Here is a 23014-nt window from a genome sequence, read left to right as displayed (position 1 = left end):
GGTTTATTGAAATATGACTTAATGATCGTTTACAATTTGCTGTTTGTTGAGGAATTACGGTGTTTTCACGCGCGCGCGTTTCCATTGAATAAGATTTTCTTAAGAGATGATTTTTCTTTCATATATTTTTTAAAGATATTTGTGTATTGTTTGAAGCTTTATTATAAGATTAAGGGGGAGTCTCTTGGGAAACTGTTAGAATTTACATATATTTAATGTTTTCATTTTTCTTGGGGTTTTCCGATGTTGGTTACATTTGTAGCCTAATTATTGAAGTGTAAGAAAATCACTTTCCGTCATCTTATGTGCGACACCATCTTGTGATTTTCCGACTTTTCCACAGAACTGCCCTAAAACACAAAGGTAGGTTTTTCTCAGTATCTACTAGATGAATTTTAATGGTGTAAAAAGCAAATGAAAGAGGAAGCATTAGCGGAGAATGTACCGGAACAGATTTTAGAATTTCAACTCAGAAGTTGAGAAAAGTCAATAAGAATATTTATCTACTTTTCTCAGCTTCTGAGTCTAAATTCAAAAATCTGTTCCGGTACATTCTTCGCTAATGCTTCCTCTTTCATTTGCTTTTTACCCAATCAAAATCCATCCAGTAGATCCTGAGAAAAACCTACCTTTGTGTTTTGAGGAAAATCTCAAGATGGTGGAAAGTGATTTTCTTATTCTTCAATAATAAGTCTTTAAATGTGATCAACATTGGAAAACCAAGTTTAGGAAAAATCTAAAAAAAAGACCCCACTTAAGATCTTTTTTCCTGTTTTCTCTTTAGGTTGGGGAAATTTTGAACCTAAAACAGTTGTAAAACGAACCGGCCCCGGGGAGAATGGTGAACCACACAACTTGCCAGATAGCATGCAAAATGCAGCTTCGGCTTCGGAAATGGATTATGGGATGAATATTGCGTGCTCAGATGAGATTTCCTTGGATAGATCGATAAAGGATACGCGTTTGGAGGAATGCAAGCATTGGGATTACCCAACGGATCTCCCCAAGACGAGTGTTATTCTTGTTTTTCACAACGAAGGATGGTCTGTGTTGTTGCGAACGGTGCATTCGGTGATAAATCGCACACCTGATTATATTCTGCATGAAATCCTCCTGGTTGATGACTTTTCGGACAAGAAGAATCTCAAGGAGGAACTGGAGGATTACATTAGGCGGTTTAATGGGAAAGTTCGGTTGATACGGAATAAAGAGCGCGAAGGGTTGATAAGGACACGATCGAGGGGCGCTAAGGAGGCCACGGGGGATGTTATTGTCTTCCTCGATGCTCACTGTGAGGTGAACACGAATTGGCTACCACCGCTCTTGGCTCCAATCTATAGGGATCGTACCGTGATGACGGTGCCGGTGATTGATGGAATTGATCATAAAACATTCGAATATAGGCCCGTTTATGCTGATGGGCACCACTACAGGGGGATCTTTGAATGGGGAATGCTTTACAAGGAGAATGAAGTCCCGAAGAGGGAGCAAAAGTCAAGGAAGCACAATAGTGAACCCTACAAGAGCCCCACACATGCCGGGGGGCTGTTTGCCATTGACCGGAAGTACTTCCTGGAGTTGGGAGCCTACGATCCGGGTCTGCTTGTTTGGGGTGGAGAGAATTTTGAGTTGAGCTTCAAAATTTGGCAATGTGGCGGGAGTATTGAATGGGTCCCGTGCTCAAGGGTAGGGCACGTCTATCGGGGCTTCATGCCGTACAACTTTGGGAAGTTGGCGAGCAAGAAGAAGGGCCCGCTGATTACGATTAACTACAAGAGAGTCATTGAGACGTGGTTTGATGACAAGTACAAGGAGTACTTCTACACGAGGGAACCTCTGGCGCAATTTCTCGATATGGGTGACATTAGTGAGCAATTGGCCCTGAAAGAGCGTCTGCAGTGCAAGAGCTTTCAATGGTACATGGATAACGTGGCGTATGATGTCTTTGATAAGTTCCCCCCACTTCCGGTTAATACGCATTGGGGTGAATTGCGATCAGCTGCCATTGATACATGCCTGGATGCTATGGGGCGATCACCCCCGTCAATAATGGGTGTCCAGCATTGCCATGGGTTTGGGAATAACCAATTGATGCGCCTCAATGCAGCCGGGCAGCTGGGAACGGGGGAACGATGCGTCGAGGGGGACAGGCAAGGGATTAAGCTGGCCTACTGTCGCCTCGGGACGGTCGATGGGCCCTGGCAGTACGACACGAAGACCTCAACACTTCTCCATCGTGTTCACAAGAAGTGCATGGCGCTCCATCCGCAGACACTGCAACTTTCCCTGGCGGCATGTGATCCCAACAATGCTTACCACCAGTGGCGATTCAAGCAGATCCAGCCACACTACTGAGAGCTTCCTCCGACGACATTCCGTTGTTTGTATTAAGTCATATCGAGTGAGTATAGGAGACACATTTCATCAAGCAAAATGCATTTATTAAAAAATACAATAAGCTGTCCAATTATTGTATGCAAAAAGGACATTATGCACAATGTATGAGAAAGTTTTTTTCATACTTGAAGTTGGAAAAATTTCTTGAGGAAAAATTTATTGATCAGAAAATTAGACTTTTTATCAGTAAAATCTTTCATTTCGATCAGGAGAATATTTGATTTTTTTTATTTTAGTCAAGAGATTGTTCTATTTTCTTAGAAAAACATGCCAACGGGTAAACGATCGGGAAAACATTAATTTCCGGGCAAGAGAAAAGGAAAATGATCACATGTCTATATAAATTCAGAAGAAATCCAACAGCCGTAAGCTTTAACACTTAGAGGACCGAACACTTTTTACCTATGCGGAGGATCAAAATGGTCACAGTGTCCATCATAATAAAAAAGGTCAAATACTAAAATGTTTTAATTGTAGATCTGCTTATTGAATGAGGATCAAAAGTTTGATTAATTCTTAATCTATTCTAAGTATTTTTGCACTCAATTTCTAAAAAAAATATTAAAAAAAATAATAATGAAAAAAAGTTGCGTAGAATCAATGCAAAATTACCAATTCAAATCAAACTTTTTGCTACAATTTGGCTAACTTTTCTTATTAAGCCTGAATAATCATTTCCTTCAGTTCTCTAAGTAACTATCTGATCACTTCCGGCAATAAAATGAGTTCATACAAATGATTTTCATCGCGGAAAAGTTAACAAGAGATCCTGATTTGGAAAATACGGGGAAACATAACCTCAAAAAGCTGTCAAAAATGTATGAGAATTTAAATGGACACGGTGACCATTTTCATCCTCCGCGTATAATTTCGACTTTGACCTTAATTATCTTTTAAAAAGAAGAATATTTTCCGGATTTTCTTTCGCATAACTTAAAGTTTATTTGTTGTCTGATCATAATGGAACAAAATCAGGGGGCTGAATGAAATTTTTGGGCTCGTCGTAAATATTCGGATTATTCGTTAATATTTGAATGGTTTGCCAAAGAAATCAAAATATTGTATTTTAGTCCCAAAATGTTTAAATTGAGGAGCAAAACCCTAAAAAAAAAACACTAAATTGAAGCCTAATAGCAGTAAATTCAAATAGAAAAAAAGTGGTAAATTCAAGCCGAAAAAGGACTAAATTCAAGCCTGAAAAGGACTAAATTTAAGCTAAAAAATAGTAAATTCAAACCTAAAAAAGGACTTAATTCGGTTTTTATTCGATTTTTATCAAGGAATGCTTATAATTTGATTTACAATACACAGATCTTTGGAAATATTCTAAAGATTTGCCCCGAAAAATTCTAAATATTCAGCATATAAACACCCCATTGGACAAAGTGAAACATTAATCTGAGCAAATGGAACATTTTTCTGATCAAAGAGAAGATTTTTCTGATCAAAAAAACATTGAACAAAACTTTCATTGATTTTTCTTTTATATTTAACAAAGTGTTGCAAAGTATTCGAAAATGTTTCAAATTTCATATTCCTCCATATATTGTGCATAAAGTCCTTTTTATATGTAGGTTAAAGGACACTGTTTTCCTGAAATGAATGAGATTCTTAAAGGTATAATAATTCTAGAATATGTATTCAATATTGGACAGCTTTAGCTATTTATCGTGAGATTATTGCGCCCCTGCACTGAGAATTTGGCCAATTTCCTCAGCAATGTTTTTGTGGAAAACTATCCCAGTGATTTTATTTTTCTTCCTTTTTCTTCTAATCAACAATTCAATGCATTAAAGACTGCAGTGGACGCAAAGGGGGCGATCACTAATAATTTTAATTTTGGGTTAAAGGAGTTTTTACTTTTAAATTTACTTGCCTCGGGGAATTAAATAGAGATGAGTTTTTTATGCGGGGAATTTTATGGTGAAGGATTTGTTTTTTATAATAAAAAGGATAATTTTTTTTATTACATTTAAAAGATTAAAAGTGTTTGAATTTAATTTTAAAACACAATTTACGTAATTTTATTGTAAAAGAGAAAAAAAGTAATTTGTAAAAAGTTTCCCAATTTTGTTGATGAATTTGGCCAAAATTTTCATTTTCATCTTTCAGTATAATACTTACAAAAAAACAAATACAAATCCTTAAAATCTTCCTTATAACTCTTATAGAACAAAAAGAAAAGTTAGAACATATTAACCAATAAAAAAATATCTCGTTAGCAATGTACTTAAAGAAAGAGAAACGTTCGAACAAAAAAATAATCCCACAAAAGTGCCTTTGCTCCTTCGAAAGACTGTGTAACCCACAAAAAAAAAACAAAGCAAAATCCGAAGGAATTCTTCCTCCCTCAGAACAACATTGAGAAAAAATAATCTGTGTGAAAGAACAATGCGTTAAGTTCTGTTGTAAATATAAATTTTGTTACTTGTCCTCTATTAATATTATTTGTTAGTCCTTTTTTTCTTCTATTTGAAGGTGAAAAAAATGAATATTTAAAAAATATTTCAATGATCAAATTCTTCTCAAAAATTTAGTGATTAATGTCTTAGAAGTTTAGTAGGAGAGTATTTTATGCGCGACAGTCTCAGCATGATTGCCCCAGAGAGATTGTTGAGTGATAAGAGATAAGAGAGCGGTGTCTTTTATCGTGCAATACAGCATCGCATCTTCTCTTTTATTGCCAATAAAAAGAGCGAGAAAGAGAGTTAGAAATAAGATGAGAAGAAGAAGATGGAAAATAGTCGTCATGACGTAGAAGAGAAAATTTTTAATAAAGTTACGTTTATTTCATATCAGAAGAGTTCTACGTCGTGTCGATGGGTCCGTCTTAAACGGAGAAGACAGCATAACACGTATTATACAAAACAAAAAAAATATTATAATCTTTATGAGTGAGGAAAACAATAAATTTAATAAAAAATAAATTTACACTGTCCGCAAAAAGTTTCCGGTGGTGAACGAAAATTGAGAATTTTTAATGAAAAACTTCACTTGATTATTTATTTTGGTTGTGATAAGCCAGTTTCAATGATTTGACGTGATTTAAAAAGGTTCTTTGTTGACCTTTCGAAAGTTGGTAGATTTGTGAAAATCAACTACGCCGTTTTGTAACTGCCAAAAAAACTGCTTACAGATTTACAAAAATTCGCCGATTTTGGAAAGATAAGAAATGTGCCTTTCCAAACAATGTTCAATCATTAAAATCAATGATCCTTTGAGGAACTGAAATTTTGAACCTCTAACTTTGACTTGAACTTTCTCTCAGAAAGAAAATGTTTCTTCAAGTTTTCTTTTAATGAATTTCAAGTCTTTGTTCTTCCCTTCATTATCACGAGAGGTTAAAAAGAATTTTAATTTTGGGACGATTTAAAAATCAAATTGGCAATAATGGCCATCCAAATCCTCAAAGGGTTAATTTTATTTTAAAGAAAATTCCTCAATTTCTTAGTACATCACGGGAAACTTTTTTTTAGGGTAGTGTAATGTAGACATTATAACATCCCTTCCAACTGATTAGACTCTAGTTTATTGATAGGAGCTATAGTGGAGGAGGAGAAGGAGATGGAGGAGAAATAAAAGAAACTTAAAAGATTAATAATTTAAGCGATTTTTTTTCTTTTCCTACATAAAATCAAACGAGAGATTTTTCTTTTTTTAACAAACAAGGAATTTTATTGCTGTGAAAAATCGTTTTCTTTTTTTTACATTTTCATGCAAATTTATCCACGTTTTAACGTAATGTCCAGAGCCGATTGAAGTCCATTTATTAGGGCAACAAAACTCCTTCTTTGTCTACCAACGTCCATAAAATTCAGCATATAAATTGAAGAATGTTGTTCCACCTGCTTCAATGGTAAATTCAACGAATCTTTTACCTAAATTGCCATAAGAGATGTAGGATGTCCCCAAAGGTGATGATTGCTTCACATTTATTTTCACATAGTTAATTACGGCTGCTCTTGATCTGTCTTCGGGATACTGAAGAACTTCATGAACGTATCCAGGAGATCCCAAAGATCTTGTCCTTTCGTAGGTTGCAATTAGTTCATTTCTACGTCCCCAATGCCCAAATTCGTATAGAAAATTGTAGTGTGTGGAACTTTCGGGGTAGTGATGCATTGATGAATTCCCTCTGCTGCCGGAAAAGTCATCGGAATCATCCTCGAGAATTTTCATTTTCTTTTTAGTTGGTCCAATTTTCTCACAGAAAACAAATCCTTGTAAACACAGAATAAAGAGGAAAATCAAACGAAACATTTTTTTTGCGAAAGAAAATCAACGGAAGTTTAAGTTTAAGCGCGTGAAAACTGTGAGTAAAGTTAGAAAATTTTCTTCTTTTATTTCAATGTTAATTAGTTATGGGGAGTTTTATTTAAAAAAAAAATAGGGCGTTTAAGATGATCAATTTCAAGGGAATTTGATGCAGATCGTGAAAAGAAGTTGAAGGTTTTAGTGATTTAAATTTTTGAATTTTTGTTGTTTATTTATGTTGAAGATGAATAGCCCTAATAGTTCTTTCGGGAAATTGTAAGGTTTAGTTTTTATAGTTAATCGTAGTAGGCGTATGTTTCACAGAAAGAGAAATGAATTTTGAGAGACGCCAATGTAAATTTGATAAAACCATGTGAAATAGTAAGTAATCTGCATATATTTAAGTCACAAAATAAAGAATAGGCTCTAATAATTTAAATACTTTTTTAGGAATTTGTCGGTGAAAAGGGATGATAAAAATATTGATTGATTTGAAAAAGCTGACTGAACAAAAGGTAAAGATGAAGGATATTGTATATAATGAACAAAATTTAGCTAACTAAAAATGAATTTATATAATAGGATCTATATAATCTTCTATATAATAAAGAAAGGATTTCGTGTCTGTACAGCTATACAAATCTACACCGTTTGACCGATCGTGATGAAATTTGGTACAGAGGCTCCTTATATCAGGCGCTTTCGAATGGCCGTATTCATTTTCCCCCCAAAGCCCCCCTTCAGGTAGCCCCCATATAAAAGTCATGCATTTTTTGCAAATTTTTGAATTTCGCGCCCGATATGTTGTATGAAAATGATTTCTTCTCTTTGCAAATTTTTTCTTTTGGGATCGATAAGTGGCCCAAATCTGCCTTTAAACCATCATAATTTATTTTCTCTCTGAAATTTGCGCGAAGCGCAACAAATCCCCGCGAAGCGGGGCGAGGTAAATTGGAGCGAAGCGACAATTTACCTCGTTTTTCTATAAGAGGAATCAAAGGAGTGAAGGGAATAAAGAGTGAATAACTCATACAATAGGTAAAAATAAGTTGTAGCCTTGGTTGTAGCATATTTAGAAAGAATTTAATTAGATTAATTTATTTGTTATAGATTCCCACACAATTTATTATTTATCATCCTCGCCACACCCACCCACACCGTAGATCAAACTTTGAAGAAATAAAATACAGTCCACTGAAATTGCAATCCCTAACAATTTATTTTCTTCATAATAAACTTTTTGACAGAATTTTCTGTTTAAAAAAACAATTCTTAAACTCGGGGATCGTCTTAAGATTGACTGAAAGTGAAAATGAAGAACTTTCGGCTACAAAGAAATTAATCAAGAAATAAAATTAGGATTAGCAGCTCTCATTGTGTCTTCTTAACATCCTTTCTTTGCCCCTCTCAGCGACCATAGATGTAGGCAGTGAAATTAAGTATCTTTGTCCTTCCACCAACAATTGCAAATCCAATCCTTCTGTATCCTCTTCCACCGTAGAGAATGTAAACTCTTCCCGTATTGTGTGAGGTTTGAAGATAAATCTCCGCATAGGTAACGATTCTTCCGCTGTAATCCACCCTATATTGGGGATTAACGTACGTTGTGTACGTGACACGTTTTGACGCAACACCAGCTAACGAGTCTCCGTATTCGCGTTTTCCCAATTTGAAGACGTATGTTGTGCCTTTCTGTTGTGCTGACTTTACTTCAACGAAACTCTTTCCCGGATTACTCCTTCTGAACTCATTAAGATCACTCACATATGTAACTTGGACAGGGGATGATTCCTCAGCAAGAGCTTCGTGGGAATGAAGAAAGGCAGTCAAGATGCCAAGAAAAATTAAGGAAGTAATACGAGCCATTGCTTAAGAGTTTTCTTCACTGATGATCTACCCAACTGAAGTGGCCTGATCTGAGCAGACAATCCTTTTATACAACAACTCAGGTGAGTTAATTAAATTTTATGCAAATTCAGGGCAAGATTGGTAATTTGTAAACACAGAGTGTCATCTGGTGGATATATAAGACATGTCGATAACCTTTGAGTAACAATCTTCAAATTGATAACAAAAAAATTCCACAATCAGCAGAAGTAAAAGAGAAAGTAGGTAAATTGGTGTAGGTATTACGAAAACTTTTACTCTGGGACATCCCCGCGGATGATAACCCGAATAAAAGAATTATTTTGCACAAAATAGAATAAAGCTTAATCTTTTAAGTAAAAGAAGCTTTTTCAATGAATTATAAGAAAGGTGATTAAGACTGGCTTAAAATTATGAATAGAAAAATGAGAAAAATCTCCGGTCGGTTAAGGGCCGAGAAATGAAAGACTTTTAGTATTAGAATCCTAACATAGCATTGGTCTCAGAGCTTTTGATGCACTTTGCACCTTTTTCAGACAGTTATTTGGAAAATTGTAAAACAAGATTAGAAAAGGGCGCAAATTAACAATTTTTCTAATCTTGTTTTTAAATTTTCCAAATTTCTGCGAAGAAAATGCAAAGTGCATCGAAAGCTCTGAGGGTAATGTTGGGCTTTTAATGCTAAAAGTCTCTCATTTCTGGTGCTCACTCGACTGGAGATTTTTCTCCTTTTGATCCATGAAAAAGGTTATTTTGTCTTAAGTTTCATTAAAAAAAAACAAGAAAAATATTTTTTCAGAATAAAATTTTCCAAAAACAAAGAAAATGACTTAATTGTATAAAAATGACCAAAAGAAGGAAATTTTGTCTTCTTAAAATTATTGAAAATAAACAAACAGTTCTTAAAAACAAATTTTATTCCTCGAGGAAAATATCCAAAAAAATATAAAAAATACAAAAAAGGATTAAGAAAAAAAGCTCAAAGCCTTAAGCTGGATAGTAAAGAAAAACTCCTCAATTAGAATCTTCCGTAGATGTTGGTGGTGTAGATAAACTGAGTTGTACTCCCAGCTTCAATGACGTAGGCAATGGATCTCTGACCAATACCGCCGGAAATGACGTAGGCGCGACCAATGTTGGATGTCTGCTGAACCTGAACGATGACGTAGCGAACGGTTCCTCCGCTGTAGCGAATTGTAGTTTGGAAGTTTCTCGGTGTGGAAGAGGAGAAGCTTTCACGAGCAGCAGCCAGGAGAGAATCTCCAGAGACGGGTGATCCGAGTGTGTAGGTGCGAACGAGAGCTTTCTGTTCCATCTTCATCTCAACAACTTCCATGCCGGGATGATCTTTGAGGAAATCCTCGATGTTCTCCACGATTTTAATGTCGAGAGGAATTTTCTGCACTTCATCTTCCGGAGGGGAAATTTCAACAACAGCTGCAGCTGTGAAAGCAGCCAAGAAGGCGAGAAGGTAGTAGATTGTGATGCGAGCCATTGTGCTTTGGTAACTTCACTGATACCCAAACTTCTGACCAGATGGGCTTTTATACTGCATCTGTATCGGAAGAATGATTTTCTTGGTGCGTAAATTGGGACGAGATTTGCGTAATCAAAGACAATAATTCAGGCCGATAAACAGAAGTTAATTGATAATTTCAAGAGCGCGATGACCAAATTATTTTTGCAAAGGTATGATATGAGATGTGCATGAAGAATTCTAGGAAATAATGACGAATGTTTACGGAACTGGCGCACATAAGATAAGAAAGAACTGAATGAAATCTTTTGGACGATTTATAAATCATTCAAAAGATTAGATTAATATTTCCAGAGTAACTTCTTAGTGACCTCAATGCCTCAATAGGAACGTTCAAATTAAAAAAAAATTAGATTAAGGATTTCTTCAAGATTTTATCATTTATTTCCTAGAACTTTCACACTCTTGAAATTATCGATGAACTATCGGCCTAAAATGTCTCGTCCCAAATTACGCATCAAGAAAAGAAATCCTAATTACGATAAACTACAAATGCAGTATAAAAGGAAATCTGGTCAAGATTTTGGATATCAGTGAAGTTAGTAAAGCACAATGGCTCACATTACTATCTACCTCCTTACAGTTCTTGCTTTCTTGGCTGTTTTCACAGCTGCGGCTGTTGTTGAAGTTCCTCCTCAAGAAGATGATGCCCATGATGAAGTCCAAAAACTCCCTCTCGACATTAAGATCGTAGAGAACATCGAAGACTTCCTCAAAGATCATCCCGGCGTGGAGGTGGTTGAGATGAAAATGGAACAGAAAGCTCTAATTTTTACCTACTCACTCGGATCACCCGATTCTAGAGGTGCTCTCCTCGCAACGACCATAGAAAGCTTCTCCTCTTCCACACCGAGAAACTTCCAAACTACAATTCGATACAGCGGAGGTACAGTTCTCTACGTCATCGTTCAAGTAAGGCAAACTTCCAATATTGGTCGAGTCTACGTCATTTCCGGGGGTATTGGTCAAACATCCATTGGCTTCATCATTGAAGCTGGAAATACCACGGAGTTTATCTACACCAGTAACATCTACGGATTATAATTGAAGAGCTTTTCCTGAACTGACTACTACAGGCTCTGAGCTTTATTTTTTTTGGTCTTTTTTTTTGTATTTTTATATTGAGTTTAAAGCGACGTGGGATCAACGTTGAAAATTGAGTTGGAAAACCAATGGGGGAAAATTGGGAAAATTCGTGTTTAGCTAGACACAAAATTCCTCTACGCGACGCTACCGGCGAGTTTGGTTTTCCAACTCAATTTTCAACGTATTTTAGCTGTGTTTCTTTCAGACACAGCTTTTGTGTACCGAGCAAAATCGAAAGTCGTCAGATCGGGCTCAAACTTGGGATGAGCACGAATTAGGGTCCCCACATTCCAAAAAACGTATGCGCCAAAAAAATTTTTTTCCGGCCGTCCGTCCGTCCGTCCGTCCGTCCGGCCGTAGTACAACGCTAAATTGCGAGAGAACGGTGATAGATAGAGACTTGCGGTAAACGGCAAAGTTTAAATATCGACCTGAAGAAATCCGATTATGAAGTCAAATCCACCCCCCCACCCCTCCGTCCGCCATTTTGGATAACCTCAAAATTTTGTTTTCGCTATATCTCAGCCCCTATTATAGCTAGAGGTCTGAAATTTTGATATGTTGTAGGGGTCATCAAGAGCTTTCCAACGATACCTCATTTTCGAAAATCGGTCAAGCCGTTTAGTCAATATGGCCGCCACTATTTTTCATCGAAAATCGACCATAACTCGAAAACGGCTTGACCGATTTTGATCAACCCGGGTTCAAATGAAAGATCTCAACAAACCCTACAACTCTCTAGAACATCCAAAGTTTCAAAAGTGACCGCTAGGGGGCCAAAAATCAAAAACAAAATTTTCGATTAGTTTTCGATGAATATCTCGAAAACGACGACATAAATTTTTTTCATTTTTTCATATGTTGTAGCTGACCATATTATCTAGCTTCATGCCAAAAATGAAGAAAATCTATGGATCCGTTCTCGAGATATAGCCTTCCAAAGTTGGCATGTCATATCTCGGGTTCTACAAGTCCGATCTTGATCAACTCAAGCGCAAATGAAAGGTTTCGAGAAACCCTACAAATGTCTAGAACATTGCAACTTCGAAAAATGACCGCAAGAGGCGCTAAAATCGAAAACAAAGTTTTCGAAAATTTCGAACTCGAATTTTTCGAAAATGGCGACATAAATTTTTTTCAATTTTCGATATGTTATAGCTGACTTCGAGACCTTTAAAACAAAAAAAAATTTATGAAAATCTATGGATCCGTTCTCGAGATATAGCCTTCTAAAGATTTCTTAGGGTATGACTTTTCAACTTTTCCCGACTTTGCGCGTATTTAAATTAATTTGCGTTCTAGTTTGCTCTCACAAAATTGGTACACTGAAAGAAACACAGCTCCCGTAAGCTTGGTCAGCTTACCAGTACATTTATATTTTTTGTACGACTATTTTTTTTAGATAATATTCAATGAGAAATAAAATTGAAATTAAAGAATTATTTTTGAATTTTAGAGAATTTTCTTTGGAGATTGGGATAGATCCTGATAAAAAACTTTTCTAAGATAATAAAAGTTACTGTAAGATTTTCATAGCTCGTGTTTTTTTAGTCGTTATTTAAAAGAAAAACAAAGAAATATTTGTTCCAGAAAACTAAGAAAAAATTTAAAAAAAGCTCTGGTCAAGTAATTTTTCTTCAAAAATCCTATTAAAGAAACAAATAAAATGTCAAAATCTTATAACTGACGAATTGTACGAAAAAGAAAGTTTTTTTTAACAAAATCTAGTCCATTTTCTTTCTGTTCAGTAAAAAAAATTAAAGATAGTAATTTCTTGAAATTGATTATTTTTTGGGCGTCGAAAGTTTCTTTAAAAACTTCAAAATAATCTAATCGCAAAGTTTCCTTGAATATTTTGTTGATTTTTTGCAAAAAAAAAATTATTGAGGAGTATTCGGCTATCAAAATATCTTTGAAATTTCAAGAATTTCTTGGTCGCAGAATACGACCCATTGTTTCACAAATTCTTGAAGAAAATATATTAATTATATTTCGAATTATATTTTTAAATTTTCAGCCTTTTATTATTTTTTTTCAACCCATATCCATATGTGTATAATCCGATATATGTATATTTTTATACTCAGGGCATTTTTCAAATAAATATAACAAATAAATAATATATCAAAAATTACAAATTATTTATTAGAGAATTAACAATAGCCTAGACTTTAAACGCCTTGAAACGCAAGAAAAATCCAATAAAACGTTAGAAAAAAAATTCAGAACTCTTAAGAAAAAGATTTTATTTTAATTTTCCCTCCAATAACCGTTACATTTCAAATCATATACAACATAGGTGCACGTCTGGCGGGAAACTTCACACCAATATGCTTTTCGCCTAGTTCGGGTACCTCTCACACCGGAAGTCGTTCTCTCTCGGGCGGGCGGGCGCGATAATCTGTCACACGATGACGTCACCTCGCATGTAATAAAATTTGACGTGGCTGGCTCTTTTTACGTAGTTACACGAGTGACGGATTTATACGTAATTGGTAAGTGCTTTTTCACTTTTTAGCACTCTCGCCACCCTTTTCGCCCTCAATTCACCCACATTGACCCACCTGCGGGTGCCCAGGATTACGGGGTGTGACCTTCGTGGGTACCCAGGTGCGCCAGATGGACTTTTTACCAAGATTTGTTGCGTATTTTGGTGTTTGGTGCACAGCAGAGACAATTTTTTCTTCTTGCCTTCATGCGCCTTCGCGCACCTCTTGAGACAAAACTTTTTGTTTTCAACACCAAAAGCTCCCCTTTTGTGGAATTGTGCGCCTACTTTGTGATCATTTAATGAAGGGGATTGTACCCCTAAATGGGGGTGGAAATGATCTGTGTGTATTTTGGGGGATGAATGAAAGAAATTGTTGTGGGAGTATTTTGTACAACATAATGTGAAGGAAGGAGTTGCTCTCTCTTGTGGCAAAAATGTTCGGGTATTTTTCCCTCGCGAAAATGTCAAAGAGAAAAACGTATGTGCGTTCTCTTTCACTCGCACAGGCACACAATATGGTGTCATAAGTAAAATGGCTCCCGAGGAAAACATTGAATTTTTCGTGACACTCACAAATTATCATTTTGCTGTAGTTTTGCGGCTATTTGTGACGCTATCTGCGTGTTGAGTGTGAGTTTGCATCAAAAGCCATGATGGAATGTTTTCTTGGCAATTGTAGGAAATGCACTGGATTTTATCTCGCACTTTTGTTTTGAGCATTTCAAACAAAAAAACTTTTTTTTTGAAGAGAATTAAAAGAATTTTCTTCAACCACCTTTCCGGGAAAATCTTTTTTTTTTCCTTTTAAAATAAATAAAATTTTGTACTGAAATTTCAAGATTTCAAGTGAATTTCAAGGGTTTCTTGGTCGCTGAATAAGGCTCAATATTTGTAAAAAAAAAATAATCAATGAATCTTCTCTTGCAGCTGAGCAAAAGGAAGAAGGATTTGCTTCAGAGGTGCTATGGATAGCATGGTGGAGGAAAACGGAAATTCAAGTATTGATCCACTTTCGGATCAAACATCACCATCGGAAACGAATTCCGGATCAGCCGTTCTGACCACAGCAGCCAATATAGTGCAATTTATCCCCACACAAGCTGTTCAAGTTGTAAGTTTTAACAACAAAAAGCTTTCAATGTCCTCAAAGAAGAAGAAAATAATCCTTTTTTTTTTCCTTCCGCATTGTAGTCACAGTCCGTGATTCAAGCTAATCAATCGTCCGTGATTCAGACAGCGACCAATTTACAACCGATGACCCTCGCAAAGGGTGTGTTGTATGTGAATAAAAATAATTCAGTGATACACACAGCTCCGGCCGGGCTTCAAGTTAAGGTACAACCACACTTAACCCCTTTAAAAGACCTTTTTAAATTATTAAAGAAAACTCTTTTCTTTGCGGCAGATAAAACCCGAACCAAATACAACACCTACCCAAGTACAAGTAAATGATACAAATAGCGAAGATGACAGCATAACGGACGACGAATCGCCCAAGAGGCGAAGAGATTTGCTCACCAGGCGACCATCCTATCATCGAATTCTTAAAGAAATCAGCGGACCGGACATAGCTGGTATGTTAGTTTACTCTATTTGCTCTTTCTCCCACTAAATCCACCCCAAAATCTAATCCATTTATTTGTTCTAAAAAAAAAAAGAACAAAAGAACCTCACAAACGTCTGCATAATATTTTCTAATTTGCTATTTATTTAACCAAAAAAAAAGTCTGTTTTGGGGTGGCCAAGAAAACCATCATGATGTAGCTAATAAAAAGAAATTTCTTGTTTCATAATCTTTTTAATGAATTAAGAAAAAATGTGAGGTTAAGATAAAAGGAGTTTAATCACGGTTGTATTTATGGGCGGTATGAGCTATGATCTCATTCTAGGGAATAATCGGAACTCGCGTTACCTAAGAAAGAATAAGAAATAACTATAAAAACTTCTTTTTTATCCTCTGAGATAGGCTAGTAAATAAAACCCGTAAAGATTTTAAATTGATAAACTAAAACAATTACGTCATCATTCTGCTTTCTTTGTCTCTTTTAATGCATTGAACTTTCATGCAAATGCTTCGCCGCCAGGGGGTAGACAAAACCCTTTTTTACCCGAACACAGCAAATAATGGCGGATGGTTTGCAAAGAAGTTAAAGGAAGAAAATGACGTCATTTTATTTCCAAAAAGTGCATCAAAATTTTTAAAATCAGTTTTAGTGCATTAATCTTCGTGAGACACCCCTCAAAAGCTATCAATCGATAGAATATTAAATTATCTATCCAGTGGTGGTGGATTTTTTCAGATTGAAGCATTTTCCTGGGTGTCTCAGCGAGTGATCAGTGAATTCCTATGGAAATTGAGTATTTGTCTACCCCCTGTTCGCCGCGTAATTTTGTACAGATTTAAAAAGAAGAAGAAGAAATGACCATAAAAACTTCTCTTTTCTCCTCTGAGATCAGCTGGAAAAAATCTGCAGAGATTTACATAAAAATTAATAAAATGACGTCACCATTCAATGCATGAACATTCATGCGAAAGCTTCGTCAATAAATATTAATGTTTTATGCGTCATACACTAAAAGAAATTAAAAAAAAAACAACGGTGACATCATTGTTTGTATTTTTGAGCAAATCTTTTCTCTTTTACTGCTGATTGTTAAAGAAAAGTTAAAAAGTCTCTTTGGCCATTTCTTATTTTTTTTTTTTTTGGTTTGCATTAAGTTTAAATAGTTTTTTTTATTCTCTGAGACAGTTCATTGTGCAATATAGGAAGAAAATTTAATTACTCTCTCTTTCTCTCTTAAGAAAATTTTACATTTCTTAAGAATTCTAAGTTGGTCAATTGAAGTTTATGATTCAATTGAAAGTTTAAGACTAATAATTCCAATAAATAAAATTTAAAAAAATATATTCATTAAAATTGAAAAATTCAGTGAAATTATTTTATAAAGATTTTCTATAAATTTCCAGTAAATTAAGATCTTTCACAGAATAATCCTCCGCATGGATTATCCTCTTCTCCATTAATTTGCATTTAATAAACTTCCTTCAAGACGGAGAAAGATGTAAGAAAGAACGTTAGAGTTTTATCCAACACGGGTTTAGATTGAAGAAAGGATAATTAGGGAAAACATCTCTCTAACTAAAAAATTCTCTCTAAGCTTTCTCCCTAAGACTTATCTTAATATAAATTTAACATCAATTCCCTGCTCTTCCCACCACCCTCTATCTAGCTTATGAAGATTATTATTTGTTGGTCACCCCATGATAAAAAAAAAATGAAAACTTGAGTCAATTTCCTCATTTTGCAATCATCTCGCTCATTTGCATCTCTCCTTCGCATTAAGAACAAAATCAATCAATCAATCGCTAAAAGAACCCCCCACGAGCTTTAACTAATATTCATTTAATTAAAGAAAATTAAATTAAAAAACAAAGAAAAACAAATAAGAAGAATTTGTCCACTAACTGGATATTTCTTTTGATGAAACATTCAAACAAACAAACCAAAAAAACAAAAAACTAACTTTCTTTCTCGGTTTTGCCGCACGCCTAAAGTCCTGCCGACGACCACATTGCAAATCACCAACGTCCAGGGCGGTGACCCAACTGGGAGCTTACACACAATTTCCACTCCCGGTGGCGGCGGAACGATAGTGCAATATACCCAGGGTCAGGATGGGCAGTTCTTTGTACCTGGTACGTGTTTGTTTAATTTTCTTTTCTTTTTCAAAGAGAAAACAAAAAGAATATTCTTGTATTTTATTTTCTAATTTTTTTACGCGATTTTGCGATGCAATGAGCGAGTGTTAAATGTTAAAGAAAAATAAAATATAGCAGATGTTGGGAGGACATTGCAGAAGCTAAGAAAGAGTTTAATACACACACACACTTATATTATACCCATTTTATTTTATGAAAAGAATCTCATCGCCAAATTGTTTTTTTTTTGCATAAATTGTACAAAAAAAAAACTATTATGCAATACGTTGGAGGAAAATGTTGGAAGAGTCTCTCACGTGAGCATTGCCCATCATAAACCTACCTATGCTTAAATAATTATTAAAAATCTTTTACAAAGGCATCAAATGCAATTACATTGAAAACAATTATCCCAAAGATTGACGTAGAGAATTAATCATTGTTGATGGTTTTCTATTTTTTTCTATTTTTTTTTCTATTACATTCGATTCGTTCATTTGTGATGCAAAATTGATGCAAAAGTTAAAGCTCAAAAGATTGTGTTGGATGGCATAAAGTTGTGTGTACGAGGAAGGATTTTTAAGTAATTAAATGAAAAATATTAACACGTGGAATATTCATTTTTTTTTCTGTGACCTAATGACCTAACAACAATGTTACACGAGTGAGATTTAGAAGAGTTCTATGTTTGCTTATTTTCCTCTCTCTCTCGCACTTAAATGTTTTGCCGTGAACTTCAAGGTGAGCTTTATTAGAAAAGGTATTAAAGTGAAAGAGATTTTGTTTATTTATATTTTTTTTGTGGTTGTATTGCGAATTGATTTAAAAAAAAGGAATGGAAGTAAATTAGATTCAAGCTTCACATTGAAATGTATTAAGTTAGAAACAAGGTTTGAAGTTTGCGGAATAATTATTCGTAAACAATTAGAAAACTATTCAACTATCTATTCCACGGAAGATAGGAAAACCGGAACAATTCCGGAGAGCTTGAAAGATCTGAAACAAGTTATGAAAAATATTTAAACTACCTATTGAAAATTAACTTTGTAGAATCAGAAAATAAATTTTTGTACGCACTAATCTGAAAAAATTCAAAGTTCTCAACTCCATAATTTGTGCATAAACTCCTTTTTTTGCAAACAAATTTTACCTCGTTCAGAGACAAGGAAAAATTAAGAAGAATTAATTTGATAATTTGAATAAATTCTTCCTTCATCTTTAGTCCATTTTATAAAGTCAATTTGGCACTGAGATTTAGAAAATCCTTCAAAAATCGTTATAATAAAGCACTAAGTGAGAAGAATCACAAAATAAGGGAATAAAGAAAAAAAGAAATTAAGTATGTTCTCAGGGCACAATCGGGGCAACTGATAAAGTGTAATTCATGTAAAGGTGACCATTTAAAGTTTTAGGTGGTCCCGTACTGGCGGAGGATCAATCGCGAAAGCGCGAGATTCGGCTGCAGAAGAATCGCGAAGCGGCGCGGGAGTGCCGGCGCAAGAAGAAGGAGTACATCAAGTGCCTGGAGAATCGAGTTGCTGTGCTTGAGAATCAAAATAAGGCGCTCATTGAGGAGCTCAAGACACTCAAGGAGCTCTATTGTCAATCCAAGAACGATTGAGGATGGGCCTATGTCATTGCCGTCGTCGCCGCCATTTACCACGCACGTGGATTCCTCATGCTACTACAACAACATCAACCTCTACTTGTACTACTTGTCCGGATACCCAAAATTACTTCACACCCCCACCACCACCACCATCAGCATCAAACAAGGTAAGAATGTTTACTTTGTCTTTTACTTTTGTAGCCCCTCATCCTAGCAAAAGGGGCCGGAAGGGGGGAGGTGGTAGATTTTCAATGAAGAAGAAATGTGGAGAATTTTGATAGAAAAAAAAATGGAATTTTTTGAATGAAAGATCTGTAGCATTAGAAAAGAAAAAAATTTTAACCATGAAACGTTTCTCAATGAAGAATAAATAAAATTTTTAAAATGAAAAAATCTGTGTAAAATCAACGAATTGAAGAATTTTTTTTTAAGGGTGAGAGATTCTTTTTAATTTTTTTTTTTGGCAAAAAATAATTCGGCAACTTCTGGACGAATTTTTTCGTGAAAAGAAAAATCCGTTAGCAGAGAATTTCAGCGTTGTTTGTTTATCTTTTTTTTTTTTAGAAGTTTCTCTTTTGTGAATGAAGAGAAACAAATGCAAAGGAAAATTGGGAAAATGATCGTTTAGGGAATTATAGGATGTGTCAAAATTTATGCAAAATACTGTTGGATGCTTAATAAAGAAAAAAAATTAACAGCATTAACCAAGAGGTTGAAGAATGAGGAATTTTAAACATTTAATATTGAGAAAAATTAATTTTTTTTTGCGAAAAGAATTTTATTTTTGAGTTTTAATTTTTATTCGTGATTAATTTCTTTATTAAAATTTTGAATATTTTTTTTTAATGTTTTGGTGACTCACAATTTTAAGCAAAAAATTTTTAGATCCGAAAATTCTTGAAATATCTATTGAAGAATGGATCGTATTCTGCGACCAAAAAAATCATTCAAATTGTTTAAAATTCAAAACAAATTTCTAAGATTTCAAAATCAAACAAATAATTTTCCATAAAAATTCTTTAAAGCATCCAAATTAATTTTTGCATAACTTTTGAGGCATTCAATAATTTTTTTTTGAATCTTCTTTAAAAGTAAATTTATAAAAATAACTTAAAAAAAAAAAAAGAATTCTAGTAAAACAGTGGAGTGGACGCGTGAAGGGACACAGAGATAATTAATTAAATGAAAAAAAAAACTTATTTTCTTCAAGAAAAAAATCTACTTTTTTGTGTAAATAGATAATTTAGAGAAAAAAAAAGAAGAAAAAAAATGAATGAGAGCGAGAAAGGTTAAAGAGAAAGAAGAAAAAAATCTTACTATAAATAAATTTTAAATGAAGAAATCTATATATATATAAATTATTCTTAACTACTTGTAACAAGAGATGAAAAAAAGGTGGTTAAATCCTGTTGTAAATGTATATCCCTCAAAACTTTTTTTTTCTTCTTCTTTCTCTCCCTCACAGTGACAAAACCACACTGTAGAAGGGATGAAGAAGAAAGGAAAGAAGAGAAAAAAATGAATAAATGTTTAAGAATTTGTATTAAGTTGTTTGATGAAGAAAAAAACAAGGTGTAATCAAACTTAAATACACGAGAAATTATGTAATATATATATATATATACTGTGGAGATTAAGGTTTAATGAAGAAGCAGAAAAAAATGATGAAGAAGTAGAAGAAAATCAGTGAGAAGAATAGGAAAAAAAAATAAATAGAAATAACCATATTTTTGCTATGACTGTGAAAAAGAAACTCTAAAAATAAAAAGTTAGATGAAAATTATATTTCAAAAAACCACACACAACACACAAGAAAACCTTTTAAGAAGAGCAAAATGGACACACTAACCCCCTTAAAAGATAAAAAGAAGTTTAAAAAAAAAAAGTAGAGAAAATTCAGCAATTTTCCCGTCTTTTAGAGAAAAATTTCTTATGGTGCTATGCAGGAAAAGAATGTCAAGAGAAAATGATCATGACATTTTTTCCTGACATTTTTTTGTCATTCCCTCTCACTCCCACTAATGTATTTCTGTATCTTTCGTCTTTCTCTGACGCATGCTTCCGACATTTTCATCATTCCTTTTTGTGCACTCAACATGTTTTTCATTTCGTATTATTTTCTCAGTATTTGGGGATATTTTTCCATGAAAAAGTGAAAATGGGCTTTCCTGAAGTGTTCTCAGTGCCAGGAAAGCCGTGAAAAGTGGAAATTTATGGTCATTTAGCGGCCAAATATGTGCAAATGCGCGAAGTGAAAAATCAAAACATTCTTTCCCTGACCAATTTTTACGGGATACTTTTCTGGATTTTGACCACACAAATCAGTTCTTGCGGGCTTTTTGTACCTTCCTACAGGTCATCTGCAGAGGGAAGGTCTGCTTGGGGTCAGGGAAATGCTTTCTGGGTGGTGGAATCCCACCTAACGCGAAAACCTGGTCCGGGAGTGAATGTTTTGCTGTCGAACTTCACTGTTTTCACTTATTTGGCCGATAAATACCCACGATTTTCCACTTTTCACACTTTCACAGGCACTAAGAACACTTCCACAAGCCGCTTTTCACTTTTTCCGAGCTAAAATATCTTAATTTACAGAGAAAATTCACGAAAACTAAGAAACGTGTTGACTACGCAAGAGCTTGAAAAAGAATGTCGCAGGAACATGTTTTTTTCTGTCATTCTTTTTCCAGCTCTTGTGAAGTCAACGTATTTGTAAGTTTTCTGCAATTTTCTCTGTAAATTGTGATATTTTAGCTCGGGAAAAGTGAAAAGCGGCTTGTGGAAGTGTTCTAAGTGCCTGTGAAAATGTGAAAAGTGGAAAATCGTGGGTATTTATCGGCCAAATAAGTGAAAACTGTGCAGTTTCTACAGCAAAACATTCACTCCCGGACCAGTTTTTCCGTGTTCAGGTTGGATTCCACTACCCAGGAAGCATTTTCCTGCCCCCCACACAGACCTTCCTTGTTGCAGATGACCTGTGGGAAAGTCCAAAAAACCTGCAGGAAGTGATTTGTGTCGTGAAAATACAGAAAAATTGGTCAGGGAAAGAATGTTTTGATTTTTCACTTCGCGCATTTGCACATATTTGGCCGCTAAATGACCATAAATTTCCACTTTACACGGCTTTCCTGGCACTGAGAACACTTCAGGAAAGCCCATTTTCACTTTTTCATGGAAAAATATCCCCAAATACTGAGAAAATAAAACGAAATGAAAAACATGTTGAGTGCACAAAAAAGAATGATGAAAATGTCGGAAGCATGCGTCAGAGAAAGACGAAAGATACAGAAATACATTAGTGGGAGTGAGAGGGAATGACAAAAAAATGTCAGGAAAAAATGTCATGATCATTTTCTCTTGACATTCTTTTCCTGCATAGCACCATTACACATCTCTCAGCAAATTATTGGGAGATTTTTTAGTGCGAAAAGGAAGAAAAAAATTTTGAGGAAGAGAGACAAAAAAGTGCCTTTAAGTCATGGAATTTATCATTTGGACTTGCATATTATATAGATGGGATTTCCTAATTAAATAATATAAAAGAACTTTCTTCTATATTATTATTTTTGTTTTCATTTTTGGGTACTTAAAGCTGCAGCTTCAAATAAAAAAAAAGAACAGCATTCAGGAAAAACCCTTTCCCCCTTTTTTCTATAAATCCCAAAATAATATTTATTCAATACAAAAAAAACAAGAAGAAGAATTTTCAACGAGCTAATCCCCCTTATCTTAGATGAGCAGACATATCAGAGAACGGACAAAGAACTAATTAATCCTAAAAGAAAAAAAAAAGAAAACCTTTTTCCCCTTTTTGCCATAAGATTGTTTTTTTTTAGATAAATTTGCAAAGAAGGAAAAAAGAAATTTTGCAACTTTTAGCTACAAATTTCCAATGATAAAGAAATTTTGAGAAAAAGAAAGAAAATTACAAATAAATTTGAAGAAATGAGTGAAAAAAAAATTACCGATGAAACCATAAAAAAAAAGTGTTTTAAGGATAAGTTTGGGCAAATTTTATTTGGTGATTAACTAATATAAATTTTAAAATTAGTATTTGACAAAAATGGACAATTTATG

General features: G+C 34.5%; 3 protein-coding genes across 14 annotated transcripts in view; 2 read left to right on the top strand and 1 right to left on the bottom strand.

The window, feature by feature from the left end:
• Positions 1 to 23014, top strand: part of LOC129788401 (N-acetylgalactosaminyltransferase 7) — a 783634-nt gene that overhangs the window by 2256 nt on the left and 758364 nt on the right. Inside the window, exons 2-3 of one of the 5 annotated variants that reach the window (XM_055824445.1) lie at positions 785 to 2401; positions 4620 to 4844. In XM_055824445.1, the coding sequence (XP_055680420.1) occupies positions 785 to 2355 (1571 nt within the window). In that variant the 3' untranslated portion in view covers positions 2356 to 2401; positions 4620 to 4844. Of the gene's footprint in view, positions 1 to 784; positions 4845 to 23014 lie in introns of those variants that run through there. The other 4 variants (XM_055824444.1, XM_055824443.1, XM_055824446.1 and 1 more) reach the window with 4 other exon arrangements.
• On the bottom strand, positions 9417 to 10037 carry LOC129788460 (uncharacterized). Its single transcript, XM_055824563.1, has one exon. It carries the CDS (start codon positions 10010 to 10012, stop codon positions 9536 to 9538), a length of 477 nt encoding a protein of 158 aa, XP_055680538.1. The 5' UTR covers positions 10013 to 10037; the 3' UTR covers positions 9417 to 9535.
• Positions 13506 to 22329, top strand: LOC129788443 (cyclic AMP response element-binding protein B). Of its 8 annotated transcripts, none has more exons than XM_055824532.1 (6): positions 13506 to 13635; positions 14559 to 14742; positions 14823 to 14966; positions 15037 to 15205; positions 17188 to 17328; positions 18744 to 22329. In XM_055824532.1, exons 2-6 carry the CDS (start codon positions 14596 to 14598, stop codon positions 18950 to 18952), a joined length of 810 nt encoding a protein of 269 aa, XP_055680507.1. In that variant the 5' UTR covers positions 13506 to 13635; positions 14559 to 14595; the 3' UTR covers positions 18953 to 22329. The 8 variants fall into 8 exon arrangements, with proteins under 8 accessions (XP_055680507.1, XP_055680506.1, XP_055680513.1 ...); XM_055824531.1 differs by having other exon boundaries at positions 18738 to 22329; XM_055824534.1 differs by having other exon boundaries at positions 13629 to 13750; positions 18738 to 22329.

This window comes from Lutzomyia longipalpis, chromosome 2 (assembly GCF_024334085.1).
Source record: "Lutzomyia longipalpis isolate SR_M1_2022 chromosome 2, ASM2433408v1".
In the NCBI taxonomy this organism is placed as follows: domain Eukaryota; kingdom Metazoa; phylum Arthropoda; class Insecta; order Diptera; family Psychodidae; genus Lutzomyia; species Lutzomyia longipalpis.
This window is presented reverse-complemented; position numbering and strand designations above follow the sequence as displayed.